The sequence below is a fragment of the Tupaia chinensis genome, unplaced genomic scaffold (genome assembly GCF_000334495.1).
Source record: "Tupaia chinensis unplaced genomic scaffold, TupChi_1.0 Scaffold149383_1, whole genome shotgun sequence".
In the NCBI taxonomy this organism is placed as follows: domain Eukaryota; kingdom Metazoa; phylum Chordata; class Mammalia; order Scandentia; family Tupaiidae; genus Tupaia; species Tupaia belangeri.
Genome location: NW_006209227.1, coordinates 3278852 through 3294448, shown reverse-complemented (window position 1 = coordinate 3294448; position 15597 = coordinate 3278852). Strand labels below are relative to the sequence as shown.

The 15597-nt window shown below is 54.7% G+C and overlaps 1 protein-coding gene across 4 annotated transcripts in view; it reads right to left on the bottom strand.

Annotated features, from left to right (window-relative positions):
* Positions 1-15597, bottom strand: part of MROH2A (maestro heat like repeat family member 2A) — a 72921-nt gene that overhangs the window by 55694 nt on the left and 1630 nt on the right. For 3 of the 4 annotated variants that reach the window (XM_006171159.2, XM_006171162.2, XM_006171161.2), the window contains exons 3-14: positions 15250-15431; positions 10693-10824; positions 10370-10535; positions 7770-7868; positions 6960-7111; positions 6415-6558; positions 4973-5065; positions 4790-4868; positions 4561-4674; positions 1500-1576; positions 485-604; positions 98-208 (exon numbers count right to left, since the gene is read on the bottom strand). In XM_006171159.2, the coding sequence (XP_006171221.1) occupies positions 98-208; positions 485-604; positions 1500-1576; positions 4561-4674; positions 4790-4868; positions 4973-5065; positions 6415-6558; positions 6960-7111; positions 7770-7868; positions 10370-10535; positions 10693-10824; positions 15250-15431 (1469 nt within the window). The remainder of the gene's footprint in view (positions 1-97; positions 209-484; positions 605-1499; positions 1577-4560; positions 4675-4789; positions 4869-4972; positions 5066-6414; positions 6559-6959; positions 7112-7769; positions 7869-10369; positions 10536-10692; positions 10825-15249; positions 15432-15597) is intronic. The other variant, XM_006171160.2, reaches the window with a different exon arrangement.

Genomic DNA, 15597 nt, shown 5'->3' with positions numbered 1-15597 from the left:
GGCAGGAGAAATGAAAGAATCCACAGTGTAGACTCCAGGGTATGCCCGGCTCCTCTCTCTGCCTGGCGCCGTCTGGGCGGCTGGGCGGGTCACTCACGTTGGTCATCCCACTGACAGAGGAGGTGATGATCTTCACGGTGTCCATGGTGACTCTGTGGACCATCTTCTCCTCCAAGTCTCTCTGATAAAAGCTATCCCGGCGGTTTGTCTGGACAACAGAGTGGAGGGTCCCTGTTTGTGGGCTGGCAGGGGCGAGGCGTGGTCTCCTCGGTCCCCGGGGGCTCCGTGCTCAGGCACTGGGTCTCCAGGGTGCTTAGAGCTGGGCACGTGTTTCTTGGTGGAGGCCTGCGTGGTTCCCGAGCTCAGGCCTACATGTGTCCAAGCACAGGCACACGAGTGGCATTCGCTCTTCCCTCAGCGCTTTGAAAACTCTTTACAAAGTCCAGCTGCCCTGTGGCCTGTATCCAGTGCTGGGGGCACTCACCAGCTTGTATGTGGACAAGGTCAGCTGCACGGACACGTACTTCAGGCCCCAGCCTTTGATCCTGTCCTGGTAGCCAGACAGAGCCAACTGGCCGATAATGCGGAGAATAGCCATCCTCACCTGCGGGAACAGGGCAGCAGGTATGCAGAGGACTCGACCTCTGCCACTCGGTTCTGTGACATGAGACAGCATGGAACTGGGCGTGCTGGGGGCTGCAAAGGGCCTCAGAGGCCACTGGCTACTGCCTGCCCTGTCCACCACCCGTCCTCGTCCAGGAAGTCCCACTGTGCAACATGCCCAGTGGGAGCCTCGCTGGGGCCTTTCAGAGACAGAGTTTCCTTCCCCCTCCCATCTCATGTCATCTGCTCCAGCTCTGCCCTCGCTGGGACTCCCTACTCCCCCTGCCCCACCCACCCCCCCACGCTGAAACTCACCACAAGCAGGAGGAAGGAGGTACGGAGGAACCTTCGCTCTCTCCCCGGCATCCTCCAGGTATTGAAGATGGCTCTGCCTAAGTCCCCAGCCCAATCTTCTCTCCCTTCCCCATTTTCCAAAACTTCTGGGCAGACTCCCCCTGTCCTGGGCCCTCCTCTCCAGCCTGGGACCAGAATCGGAACTACACTCCTAGCTGGCCGCAGCGCAGCGTGGGGCCGGGAACTGCCTTTGCCTGCCTTTTTGTGGGGGAGGGTGGTGATTCCTCAGTCACTCCTTTCACACCCAGTAAAGACCTTCCAGAACCCCAACCACCCCCAGGTCTAGCTGCAGCTGGATTGCTGGGACCCCCCCTAGTCCTCACAGAGAGTTTCAGGTCCTGGGTGAGCATGCAGGGCTCGGGGGCAGATCTAGAGCTTTCCTTGGCCTCCCGCCCTGCTCAGGATTACAGGGGAAGCGAGGTGATCCACCAAAGCCCCTGCCCCCAGAGCAGGGGGTCAGCCAAGGCCACCTGCCGGGATCTTGCTGTGCTTCCCCAGCGGGGTCCCCTGAGCACCTGCCCTTTCCAGCTCTCTGCCGTTACCTTGGAGCGGTTGTCGGAGAGCGTGTTCTTGACCACCCGGATGGCCAGGTAGATGGTCCTGATGTTCATTTTGGGCTCTGAAAGAGGAAAGCGGCCTGGAGGGCTGTGGCTTAGGGAGAGGCCACCGGGCTCCTCTCTGTCACTCTTACCCCTCCAGCACTGCATGCACTCAGGGGCCCTTGCCTAGAAGTCCCCCTCACCTGGCTGCCTGCCTCTCCCTCAGCTCCGGCAGCAGCACGAGGGCCTTGCTTTAACACCCTTCCCTCGGCCAGTGCTTGGCATGTGCCTCACTGAATATGGTGGCATGGGGTCTCACTCAAGAGCTCCATAGTGTCCTGCAGCTGGAAGCCCGCACTGTGACATGTAGTGGGCACACAGACGCTGTGAATCACACCTAGAAGAGCTTTGGCCCTGGAGCCAGGTGGCCTGGTTCAAACCCTGGGTCTGCCACATCCCAGTTGTACAACCTCAGGTGAATCACTGAGCCCCTCTGTGCCAAAGGATATTTAGAAGAAAAATAGAGAGGCAAAGCATTAATGGGACAAAAGTGATATTATCTTTTGAAGATAATTGTATAGTATTATCAGCTGGACTAGGCAGAAATGTACACATGTTGGAACATTCACTTTGTAAGCTAAATAACATGATCGAATGTATAAAAGAACATAAAATAAAATATATATATGTATTTAAAAAAAAAAAAAAAAGAAGGCTTGGGACCAGCAGTTAGTGTAATGGCTATGTCGCTGGACTCCCATGTAGTCGACCACGGTTCGCGTCCCAGACCCGGTGGCTTAAAACTCACGCAGGGCGTGTGTGCGTGTGTGTCCAAGATCCCGAGAGGAGAATGGAGGAGAAGGGATTGCGGCGTGACCATCCCCCCTGGGGGGTGATTTCTCGCTTTCCGTCTCTCTGTCTCTCTCTGTCTGTCTGGCGAGTGCACGCGCCCTATAGCAAAAACCTTCAAAAAACAAAAAAAGGAGGCCAGCAGTGCCTCGCTCATGGAGCTGCCAGGAGCAGTGTGTGGCACCGAGAACGGCACACCGCCAGCTGGGAGAGCATTTGCTGGTCACACAGCTGAGGGCAGCACAGCCAACGAAGGCGGGGAGAGCGGGAGCTCCTGGATGGCTGGGTGCGCGGTGCACGAGGGAGACAGGTTTCAGGCTGAGGCTGCGACGAGACCAGGTGCCACCTCGTCAGCACTGGGACAGGAAAAACAAAGGGAGGACAGGTGGAGAGGCAGGCGAGCAGGCGCTAGGGGGAGTGGTACAATTTAGAGTTTTTATCTCAAAGATGGAAATACTATCCCTGAAAATAAAAACAGTACCTGTTCATCACAAAATTAAAATCAAAGGTAACCGCCCTTCATGGGATATGTGTGCATAATCCGACAGCTTTCTTTCATGTACCTGAGCTCATGCGCCAGCTACTGCCACACACAGTAGGGCTACACTTTACAGAGAGGCAGCTTCTCCATGAGTGGAGGTCGACTGTACCCTTCGCAGTGGTTTCTAATGTTCCATCACGCAGATTCGCAAGGTTCAAAAGTCCCTGGAAACTGCGTGTGACACACGGCTTTCAAGTATTTTGCACCAAAATAAACTCACACAGTAATTCCATTTCCACGAACTTTTTGAAGCCCCCCCCCATATTATTACCTCCATTCATCAGCTACGCGAAACTCATCTCCTAGTCACATTTGCATTTCTTTAAGAGAGGTTAGTGCCAGAGGAAGATCCTGCATGTGCAGTTGTCCGATTTTTGCCCTGCACCCAGGCCCCTGGCTTTAGGGCTGTGGAGTAGCTGTCCACACTCTGCTTTTTGTTGTTTTTGAGAGATTTTTGCTATAGGGCACATGCGCTGGCCAAAGAGATGGGGACAGAGAAACGGAAAGTGAGAAATCACTCCCCAGGGGGGATAGCTATACCACAGTCCCTTCTCCTTCATTCTCCTCTTGGGATTTTGGGCATGCACACACACATACCCAGCATGAGTTTTAAGCCACCAGGTCCAGGACTCGAACTGCGGTCTACTCTGAGGGAGTCCAGCGACATAACCACTATGCCATGTGCTGGTCCCCACTCTTCTCACCATTATGCTCCCACAGGGCTGCAGGATGCCAGCCAGGGACACCTTGTCAAATTCCCAGGAAGATGCAGTACAAGCTACTGGTTAGAGACTCTGGTTCCCTTTGACATCTGGCCAGCTGTAGAGTTTGGGCTTAGGGATTAGAATCAGGGCTTTGGACTGAGGTTGGGCATTGAGTCCATGGGGCATTAGGGTTATGCTACCTGGTACCATTAGTCATCGTAAACAGCCTTCAATTTATCTGGGAAGGATAGCTATAGGATTCAGATTAAGAGTTTGAAATTCAAGGGGACCAGCAGTTGGTATAATGGCTATGTCACTGGACTCCCATGTAGTCAACCGCGATTTGAGTCCCAGACCTGGTGGCTTGAACTCACGCTGGGCACGTGTGCATGTGAGCCCAAGATCCCAAGAGGAGAATGGAGGAGAAGGGTTTACAGCGTGGCCATTTTCCCTGGAGGGTAATTTCTCACCTTCTGTCTCTCTGTCTTTCTGGCACACGCACATGCGCTATAGAAAAAACCTCTCTTAAAAAAAAAAAAAAAAAGGAGTTTGAAATTCATAGGACCAGCAGTTGGTGTAATGGCTATGTTGCTGGCCTCCCATGCAATCAACCATGGTTCGAGTCCCAGACCCAGTGGCTTAAACTCACACGGGGTGCATGTGCGTGGATTCCCAAGATCCCGAGAGGAGAACGGAGGAGAAGGGTTTACAGCGTGGCCATTTTCCCTGGAGGGTAATTTCTCACCTTCTGTCTCTCTGTCTTTCTGGCACACGCACATGCGCTATAGAAAAAACCTCTCTTAAAAAAAAAAAAAAAAAGAGAGTTTGAAATTCAGACTCAGGTAGAGCCTTGGATTCAGGCCTCCCTTGGCCCATCCAGTGTCCCTAAAGAAGAGAAAGTGGTGGCCCAGACATGGAGTGGAAGGCCTTCCCTAACTCTGACCCGCTGCTCTGTGTCCGCAAGGCTTACCGTCGGCGCTCACCACTGCCCTAATCAGGGTCAGGGTCCCCACGCGGATGGCCTCCTTGCTCATCTCCATCTGGCTGAAGAAGAACTTCATCAGCTCCTTAGGATAGCAGCGAGCTGCAGGGTGGAAGGTCTGCTTTAGCCACGCCCAGCAGGCTCAGTGCTCCAGAGCATGGACTCCCATAGGCTCCGGCAGCCCTGGGCAGACAGGGGGTGCAGGGTGGAGCCTCACCGAGGGCTACGAAGCAGTGCACGATCTCTATCAGATTCTGGCTGCTGTACTGGTGCTGGGCCGGGGCCTTGGTGCACACCTGGGAAGACAGGAGCACACCTGTGAGTCAGAGGCCAGGCCACCTCCTGCAGCCTTCCTGCTAACACACCCCGAGAATGCCTGCCCCTAGCTGGCCAGCCTCACCTGGACGTGCAGTTCCGTGAAGATGGTATGGAGCTGCATTTGGGGGACCGGGGTGCTAGTGGTGACTGACACTTCCAGGATCTGCCTCAAGACCTGCAGTGGAGGGACAAGTGGTGGCAGATGGGCTGCTGCCAACTCAGAGTCAGACGATCCCTGCTGCTCTGCTGCAGTGACTCCGGTGGTATTGGCACCCCTGGAGGGGCTGGATGCAGACTCAATCCGCCTCCCCGAGAGTTGCGGAATCTGCTGCCTTCAGCTCGTCCCGCAGGCGAGTCCCCTGCACAGTAAAGCTTGAGAGGAGCTGCCTCAGGCCACCGCGTGTGCCATCCAGAGACCCAGAGCCTTCTCACCTGTGACACAATGTCCGTAACTCACCTGGAGGTAAGCGCTGTTCTTCAGCCACAATGACATACGATGGCTCCTAATCAGTCCCACTCATTTCTACGCCTTGCCTTTGAGCTAAAGACCACACTCTGCCTATAGAGGAGCGATCCCTTCACGGGGTGCATCGGCCCACGGCTCAGGGGCCATGGCGAGTTGACAGGGGCCCTCCAAAAATTCATGTCTACCTGAGACCTCAGACTGTGGCCCGATTTGGCAATAGTCTGTGCAGACGTGATTAGGTATGGGTCGTGAGGTGGGATCATCTTAGATGCAGGGTGGACTTAGATCCAAACACAGCGTCTTTGTGGGACCGTAAGAGGTCGCACAGAGGGAAAAGGCCCAGGGAGATGGAGGGAGAGTTTGGAGTGATGCCGCCACAATGGAAGGGCCACTGGAGCCACCGAACCCTAGAAGAGGCAAGGCAGACTCTTCCCTAGACCCTTCAGAGAAAGCACGGCCCTATCGGTTCCTTGATGTTTGGCTTTGGACCTCCAGAGAACGATAGGACATGTTTCTGTCATTTAAGTCACCAACTTTTTTTTATTTTGGAGAGGATTTTTTGCTATAGGGCACATGTGCTCGCCAGACAGACAGAGAGAGAGACAGAAAGTGAGAAATCATCCCCCAGGGGGGATGGCCATGCCGCAATCCCTTCTCCTCTGTTCTCCTCTCGGGATCTTGGACATGCATGCACACGCGCCCGGCGTGAGTTTTAAGCCACCGGGTTTGGGATGTGAACTGCAGTCGACTACATGGGAGTCCAGCAACATAGCCATTACGCTAACTGCTGGTTCCTAAGTCACCAACTTTGTGGCCTGTGTTGCAGCGACCCTGAACGCAAATGCCCCCACTTCAGCATGGCCTCAGCCTCTCACGGTCTGGCCTGGCCCTTCTGGAAGGGCATCGTCATTTCCCACAGTCCCTCACAGGGCCTAGATGTTGGGTCCGTGACGTCAAAGTACCTGGCACCTCCACCTTCCACCCGGATGACACCCTGACACCTGAACACCCCACCCTCCAGAGCATCCTGCCCAGGGCCGTGGCCACCTGGCACTCACCTGGGTGATGAAGAGGGCTTCCAGGCTGCCCTGGTACTCGGCCAGCAGCAGGGGGATGTAGTCGTAGACCTGTTCCCGCAGCTCATTGTTGGGCAGGAGGAGGTTCAGCATGGGCTTCAGGGACTTGATGACCCCCAGCTTCACCTGCCCCAGGAAACAGGGCCTTGCACTACTGTTCCAGGAGCCCCAGCAAGGCCAGTGACCTCAGCCCCATCCGCGCAGCCCAAGGACACATGGCAGGAGGGAGCACGGAGTTCAGCAGAGGCCTCGTCCTGCAGAGGCAGTGTGGTGTGGCCAGTCTGCTGGCCTTGAGTCCCCCCAACAAGCCAGGTGACCTTGGGCAGGCACTTCACCTCTCTGCTGCCTCAGTGTCCTCATTTGTAAGATAGTCCTACATCTCAGAGCTTGTGTGGAAATAGCTCCCCTGTGCGAGATGCTACAGAGAGCGCGGAGCTCTCAGGAACACTGGCCCACACCAGACCACTCCAGGGGCAGGGGCAGCTTTACCACGGCTGGGAGCTGTGACCTCCCAAGTCAGGGCCCACCTCTGGGTTAGGGTGCCGCAGCCACACGGTCACAAAGTAGCGATACATCGGGAACAGCTTCAGAGCAAACTGCTCCTCGGTCATCACGGGGTACACGCTGTCCTCCAAGTGCTTCAGGTAGAACTGCACCGTCTCACAGAAGGTCTCCATGGCTATGCGAGGGGATGTGGCCGTGCAGAGGGCCGGGAGCAGGGCAGAGGGCTCACACGTCTCCATACGGAGCAGGCAGCCCAGCCCGCCTCTAAGCCCATCCAAGCCCTCACCCCTTCCTGATTTTCCCCCGCGTGTGTGTGAGTTGAGCACACAGGTGTCTGGGCCCACCCTCTTCAAAGACATGGGGCCTGAAGGGCGACTCTCTGCTCACACCCTGAGGCCTCCAGTGCAGAAGGCAGCACACACGTTGTGGCCTTTTTCCTCAGGCATTAGCGTTTTTTGGTCCACAAAAACATTAAGTGATCAAACCCCAGGGCAAGGAGATCAGATTGAAATAGCATCAAAGACCTGCCCAAGTCAAGCTCAAAACCGAGGCATTCTCCGCGCCGTTGCCCTCCACCCTTCTGGGTCTCCTGAAATGCTGAAGCACAGAACAAGCAAATGGAGTGCAGGGACAGCTCTCCCCCCACACTCTGATCTCCTGGAAGCCGCTGACCACATAGCCGATCAGAGACCACGCAGTCGGAGACTGAGCAAATGTTTGGGAACCAATGAACAACGCACCTCTTGCTCAACACCCCCACCTACTGCCTACCCCATCCCCCCCCACCGGCACCCTGATCAGGCCAAACCTGCAAGCCCAGGTGGGACACGCACCACCACAGATCACCTGGCGCATCTTGGCCTCATTGGCGAGTCTCAGCATCGTGAATATGGTGGCCAGGGTGATGCCCATGTATGGCATGAACTCAAACACTGCGGGTGAGGACGAGATCGCGGGCTGTGAGGGCCAGAGGTGAGCAGGGGAGGCAGAGAGGACAGCCCTGCACCCACCACCTCTTCCCTGGCAGGGGCCATGGGACATAGTGTGGGAGTCAGTAAAGCATTAAAAAGTGAGCTGGAAGGGGGCGAGGAGAAGTGGAGTGCAGGAAAACGAGGAGGAGGGCCAGAGGGAGGAAGAGGACAGAGAGGCTTAGGGAGAGAACGCGAGGGCCCTGGAGGAGGGGAGGCAGAAGTGGAAGAGAGAAGAGGCCTCAGCATGAGCTCACGCAGCCGGCCCTTCCTTGGGGGTCCACAGAGGTCCTGGCATGATGAGAAAAGAGGCAGCCAATGAGCAAGAGACAAGAAGGTAAGAGGTAGGAGAGGGAAAGATAGCAGAGAGGGGTCACAGGGATGGGCCAGGCAGTGGTGCAGTGGTGACGCCGCTGGGCCCACTGGGCAAGTCCTGGGTTCGCATCCCAGGACAGCCCTGACATGCCAGGTACATGCATGTGTGCCTGTGGTCCACCGACTGAGAGCGGGCTAGGTTGTGGGCTGAGGCCCTGTGGAGGATGCCCGTCTCTCTTTTTTCAGTTGCCAGAGGGTGCACGAGCATGCCAGAGAAAGAGGGAGAAAGCACCCCCACTGGGGTGTGGTCACAGCCCCTTCTCCATCTCTCCACCCCGTCAGGAGTTTGAGCACACACACATCCCCAGCGTGTTGTTCAAGCCAGGGATTCGACTCATGGTCAGCCACGTGGGATCTGACTCCCTCAAACACCATGCTATGGGATCGGTCCTCTCTGGCTCTTTCTCTCATGGAAGAAATAAATAGATAAACTTTTCAAAAAACAAAAGAAAGAAATTGTAGAAAGGTGGAAGAAAGAGAAACCAGTGACAGACCCACCCTCCCCTCTGAGTCCAGCCCCTCTGCTCAAACTGAGAGTACCGCCCCTTCTTCAGACTGTGTAATAATAAAATTATACATGCAATAATTTTATACATGTAATAATACATGTAATTATATATAATAGTAAAATAATAACCCACATTCACTTTCCTTCAGGGCCCCTCCCTCCAGCCCCACCAACACACCTCCTCTGCCGGGTCTTTGGACAGCATCTGCCCGGGTCCAGATTCTTCCCCTCCCACAACCTGTGACCCCCTCCTCCCAGCCAGGCCTCCATGGGCGCCTACCTTCCACCTCCTCCAGCCTTGTCTGCTGGACAGCCAGTGCCTCGGTCCCTTCTGAATCACTCTCCCCCGTGGCCCGCTGAGACCACATTGCCCTCCTCTTCTCCTGAGTCTCCTACAAGCCCTCCAAAGGGCTGAGCCCAGGACTGCTCCAGGCTGAGCCCATGCCACCTGCTCCCCTCTGTCTGTTTTCACCCCTGGGAGTCCACAGCTTTGAACTCCACCTAATCCTGAGGCTATGCCCAGACCTGCCCCCTGGACCCCGGACCCACCAACCAGCTGGCCTATGACCTGTCGGCATGGGCACTACCAGGCGCAGGAGGGCACATACAGGCTGGGTTCTGGGTTCAAGCCCTGACTCTGCGCCGCCGTTTCCTGTCTACACAGTTGGGGCTCCTCTGTCCCTTCGTCTCCCACACCCAGTTCTGCAGCAAGTCCACTGACTGCAGCCCCCACGTCCGTACACGCTCGTCACCCCCAGCCCAAACACCATCACCTCACATTTACCCCGCCCCATCCACACGACGGCCGGGACGGTCTTTCCGGAACCTACATTTCATCAGGCAACCTCACTGCTAAAACCCTCCAGCCACTTCCCAGTGCCCTCACATGAAGTCCAGACCTCCCCGGGGCCGCCTGGTCCTCCTAACTCCCTGCCCCATCTCCCCTCACCTCTGCTCTCGAACTGCAGCACAACACCTCCCAGTTCTCCAGAGAAGCTCGGCTCTTTCCTGCCTCAGGCCCTTAGCCGTTCTCTTCTAGAACATTCCCCCGTCCTGTGCCTCCCACAGAGGTCCTCCTCTCATCCTCAGGGCTCAGCTGAAGTCTCGGCCCCTCGCCAAGGCCCTGCGGCAATGAGGTCCCCTCCCTCGTCCCACCTGGCTGTCCTCTGCACTCCTGTCGCAGCACCTCACAAATGTGCTTTCCTGGTCTCTGGCTGGTGGCCCCCCAACAGGCTCAGTTCCCACCACAAGCCGGCATGGAGTGGGAGCTCAGTACATGCGGGTGGGATGGAAGGAGAGAGAGCCAGGAAAGACAGAGATCTCTGCAGGGAGAGGAGAAAGGAGAGAGCAGGGAGATGGTAGGGGGCGGGGGGAGGAGGGGAGCAGAGAGAAGTGAGAGGCGAAACAGAGATGGAAAGAAGGAATGCCAGAGAAAGCAACAAGAGAAATGGAAGAGGAGGGGCAGAGACGGAGACAGAGACACAGAGAGGAGAGGTGGAGAGAGGCCCAAATTACAGAGGGAAGTAGAGACCGAGCGAAGCCCAGACTAGGAGGGGCACTGGGTCGGCCCGAGGGCCCCTACCATTGCCGTTGGCCAGCTTGGCCAGGGTGAGGATGACAAACTCGTCGGTGAGGCTGAGGGGCTTCAGGCGGTGCTGCAGCTCGTACATGACCAGGCTGAAGTGGTTTCGGGACAGAGCCACCAGGGTGTCGCTGGCCACCTCTGCCTTCACGTAGCCCTCCATCTGCTGAGGGAGCACCACCACCAGCCGGGCCTTCATCAGCCCCTGCCCTGCGCCCTCACCACCCCTCTTGGCTCCTTTGGGCTCTGCCTGCCCTGGCCCCAAGAGGTAACTGAACAAGAGCTCTGGGCACCCCAGCAGGCCCCACCCCTGCCCCTAATACCTCTGGGGACTCCCGCATTTCCCTGGAGGCGATGGTGACCAGCCTCCGCACGCAGCGCTCCTCCAGCTCCCCCTCCTGCTGGATGATCTCTTGCAGGGTGTTGTAGATGTTGACCTTGCGCTGGGTGGGGATCTGGGGGAGGAAATTGAGGTGGAGGATCCCCAGAGCCAGCCCTGCCCCAGCACCACAACCCACCTCCTCTGCACCCTGCCTGGAGAAGGCGACCACTATTCTCCAGCTAACTGAGTCTCAGATCCCAACACCCCCACCCAACCCGGCCTGTCACTGAGACTTACAGGGTGGTACTCTCCTGCCTGTTCTCAGTCAACATTCAGCAACACAGGTGTCAAGTGGTCAGTGCACAGGCCCCATGCCCTGGGCACTGGCTCTCTGGACAGGAAGTCAGGTCACCCTGCCATTTGCCCTCACAAGGGAGCACGGAGACCGGGACACTTGTCTTTACTCCTTCGGTTCCCACTAGGTTGGCACTAGCACCATGTAAGTCGGCCATGTTTAGGACGGACACACAGACGAACTGCCCCCGAGCCTGGACAGTCCCATCTGAGAACTTCTCCCCAGCAATCAGGCATGACTCAGAGAGTGAGGGCCTATAGGTGCCTTCAGGTTCATTGGGACAATCTCCTGCTACCCCAGCTGGTGGGAAGCTCACTTCCAACACTCAGGAAACCTCAGCAAAGTTAGGGACCTCAAGAACACAAGAATTTGCCCATATTTACGAATTCTACTAGTGAGATCCGGTATGGAGAGTCCCGGCCTTGGTTTTCCAGTCTAGGGATAGCAAATAATAATATTGTAAACTCCAGCCCGAAATCCCTTATGATAACTCCGGGACAGACACTCCTGGCGTGGCCTTCGTGGCTGCTCGTACTGCAGGGCTCTGGACCTGCGGTTCTCACCCTTCGCTATTCTTACTGTTACCACCCTGAAGAGCTTTTCCAGGTATTTTGTCCTAATCACTCCCTTGGCAAAACTGCGATACCACAGATATACTATATCTCTGTTTATGTGCTGTAAATATATCTGGTTTCATGTATTAAAAAGTAGAAATTTCGGGACCAGCAGTTGGCCTAATAGCTATGTCCCTGGACTCCCATGTAGTCAACTGTTGTTTGAGTTCTGGACCCGGTAGCTTAAACTCACTCCAGACACACGTGCATTTGAGCCCAAGATCCTAAGAGGAGAATGGAGGAGAAGGGATTGCAGCATGGCTATCTCCCCTGAGGGGGGGGTTGATTTCTTGCTTTCTGTCTCTCTATCTCTCTCTGTCTTTCTGGTGAGTGCACACACTCCCAAAAAAGTAAAATTTTCAGGACCAACAGATGGTATAATGGTTATGTCACTGGACTCCCACATAGTCAACTGTGGTTCAAGTCCTGGTCCCAGTGGTTGAAAACTCACACTGGGCACATGTGTGTGCACATGCCCAAACTCCTAAGAGGAGAATGAAAAAGGCCGGTGATTTCTCACTTTCTGTCTCTCTCTTTCTGGCAAGCGCATGCACCCTATAGCAAAAATCTCTCTCTCTAAAAAAAGGAAGATTTTCTTCATCCCCAAGAACCAGTTTTAGTTAGTTGGGGGCAGCATCACCCACTTGAGAATGATTGCTATCAGTTTGCAAAGCAAACTCAAGGAGGCCTATATGCTTAATTAACACTCTTGCTGTACCCTCTGCAAATAGCCAGGCAAATTATAATTAAGACCAGAATTTGGTGAACAAGAATAAGCTTCAGAGAATATTTACGGTCACAAGAGAAAAACTGTGAAAGACATGGGAGCTGGCAAGAATGACCATGGGGTAGCCTTCCAGAGGAGCATGTGGGGCCGAGTGGCAGCTGCTCTGGGATTACTGGAGGCAGGGGTGTGCCTCTTCCACTGACTTTGATCCACCTAAGCTACTTTACAGATCTGTGCAGAAAGAAGCCGAGTTGTAGAGAATGAAAAACAAAACAAATGTTTCCTCCATAGCTATGAAAATGATTCCTGTTTATGGCAAGGCAAACGGATTTTGTCTGGCAAGAAACATAAATCTCTATAGGCAAAGTTCTCATTTGAACATCTTACTGCTTCCTTCACCAATTAAAGAGTAAAAATCTTTGGTGCATGTTAAAAGATGCCTGCTTGCTTATTGTGTGTTTGTTGCCATTAATTAAGGCCTGTGTATTAATCATGTTAATCTTTTGCATTTTGTGTCTACCTGGGGCTTTGGTGATTTTGGAGGGCCTGTCCCTCCCAGAGCTAGCCAAATCCTAGTTGCCCACAATTGTGCCTTTTAAATACAAAACAACTGAACCAGCACATGGTGTGGTGGTTAGGCGGTTGGATCCCACATGGCCCACTATGTGGTTCGAATCCTGGATCTAGCAGCTTGAAAAACAAACTAGGCACATATGTGTATGTGCCCAGAATCCCAAGAGGAGAATGGAGGAGAAGGAATTGCAGCATAGCCATGCCCTGGGGGTGCTCTCTCACTTTCTTCTCTATTACTCTCTGGCAAGCACATACACCCTATTACGAACTGAAGAAGAAGAGAAAGAGAAGGAGGGGGAGGAAGAGAAGAAGAAGAGGAGGAGGAGGAGGAAGAAGAACAAGAACAAGAACGAGGAGGAGGAAGAAGGGGAGAGGAGGAGGAGGAGGAAGAAGAAGAAGAACGAGGAGAAGGAAGAAGGTGAAGAAGAAAATAAGAGGGGGAAATAAACACAAAACAACTTTTATAGACGGAGTCATGTTCCCTCACAATTCATGTACCGAAGGCCTCGCCCCAGTGGGAAAGTATTTGGAGATGGGGCCTTTGAGAGGAGATGGGTTAAATGATGTCACCAAGCAGGGCCCTAATATGATTGATTGGTGTCCTTATAAAAGGAGGGGACATGGGAGAACTTGAGATCTTTCTCTCTGTGTGTGAGTGCACAAAGAAAAGCCATGCAAGGACAGAGTGACAGGGCAGTCATCTACAAGCCACAGAGAGCACCCTTGGCAGAAACCAAATTTGTTGGCATCTTGATCATGGACTTCCACCTCCCAGAACCATAGAAAAATAATTGCTGGTGCTTAAATCACCTTGTCTGTGGTACTCCCTATGGCAGCCAAGCAGGCTGACGTACCGTCCATTCCAGAGCCCTCACCACCCACTTCCTTCATCTAGCTCTCGACCCTGGGCCACTGTCCACTGCCCAAGTCACCCAGGGCCAGGCACCCGACAACTGGGGACAGCTGCTATGCCCCAGAGCCTGCAGAAACGCTCCATCCATCAATCCTGAGCCTCTCACCCTAGCTCGCCGGCTCCTCCCCAGAGAAACTGCAATGAAGGCTGTTATCCAGACGTGCCTTCTTCCTCTGCCCACCCCGGACCCTGGCACTTCCCTGCGGGGCCTGCATGAGGTGGTGAGACCCTCCCTCTCGGGAACCATGAGTTACAAACTATCTTTCCAAGGGCAGATGTCTCCTGGGCTGTCAGCCCTGCCACACCTGAATAATAACGACACGTACACTTTAAAACAGCCCACCCTGAAAACCGCTTGCCTGTGCTCCCTGATTCCAGCACCCCTTCCTCACGGCTGCCAGACATAATTTTCTACAAAGTAAAGCTTTTTGGTAGGTATTCTGCTCTGCTTACAGCCCACCTTTGTGCCCACCCCCAACACTACAGGGGAACCTAAAATCCAGTAGGCCTCCAAGAGCAGTCCCAGACCTGCATCTCCTGAGAACTTGTTAGAAATGCTGATTCTTAGAGCCAGCAGATGGCGTAGTGGTTACATGGCCAACCTCAGTTCGAGTCCCAGACCAGGTGGCTTGAGAATCACCCCAGGTGTGTGTGTGTGTGTGTGTGTGTGTGTGTGTGTGTGGCCTGGGAAAAGCATGGAGGAAAAGGGATTGTGGTGTGGCCATCCCCCCTGGGGGCTTATTTCTCATTTTCCCTCTCACTGTTTCTGTCTGTCTCTCTTCTCCCCCGCCCCCCTCCTGTGAGTACATGTGCTCTAAGGCAGAACCCTCTTAAAACAAAAAAGAAAGAAAGAAATGCTGATTCTCGGCTCCAACCCACACCTACCTAATCAGAAACCCCCCGGGTGGGCCCAGCCATCAGCACTTGGACAAGCCCTCAGGGGATGTGTTTGTTCAGGTCCGAACCACGTAGTGCCAGCCCCCATGCTCTCAGTAACACTCTCCATTATTCCCTTCTGCACCCCCTACCTCCGTCTCTGCCCCACCTTAGTCTCGCCTCTGGTACAACAGCCATGAGCCCTGGGTCTGGGCAGCCAGGGCCTTCCCAGACCACCTGGTTAGCTTCTGCTCAACATCTTTGCAACGTAGCTCGTGTGCCCTAGGCTGGTGGTTTCCAAGCCCACTGTGTCCAAATACAAGGGAGCTTTGAGCATCTCAGAAACCCTAGGCCCCAATGGGTCCTCAAATCTTGCCCATCTCTGGATCCCAGCCACCCTCGCTGTGTCTGCGACCATCACAAAACATGAGAACAACAGATGGACATACAACAGCCCAAGGAGGCTGAGCTCAGAGACAGGCGCTAGGGTAAGGGCCTACCTCCGGCACCTGCAGGCAGCGGATGAGGGCATCCATCACCACAGAAGGCTCGACGGCGGCCTTCTCTGTGATTATCACTGAGGCCAAGGTCTTCCGCATGTCGAGACCTGCCCCTGCCATGTCAGTCTTTGCTGACTCGCTGTCCATGATGTTCAGGAGGTTCGTGACTTGCTGGAAGGTACCTGAAGTGAAGTCACACAGGTGCAGCATTGGGCTGTGGTGATGACCGGCCCAGAGGAGCCCCACGCCCTGCCTCCCCTACACCTGCATAGCTCGAGCATCACCCATGGGGGGTTGTTTCTTCAGATGAAGAAACTGGGACCTAGGCTGACACTGCCAATATGGGGC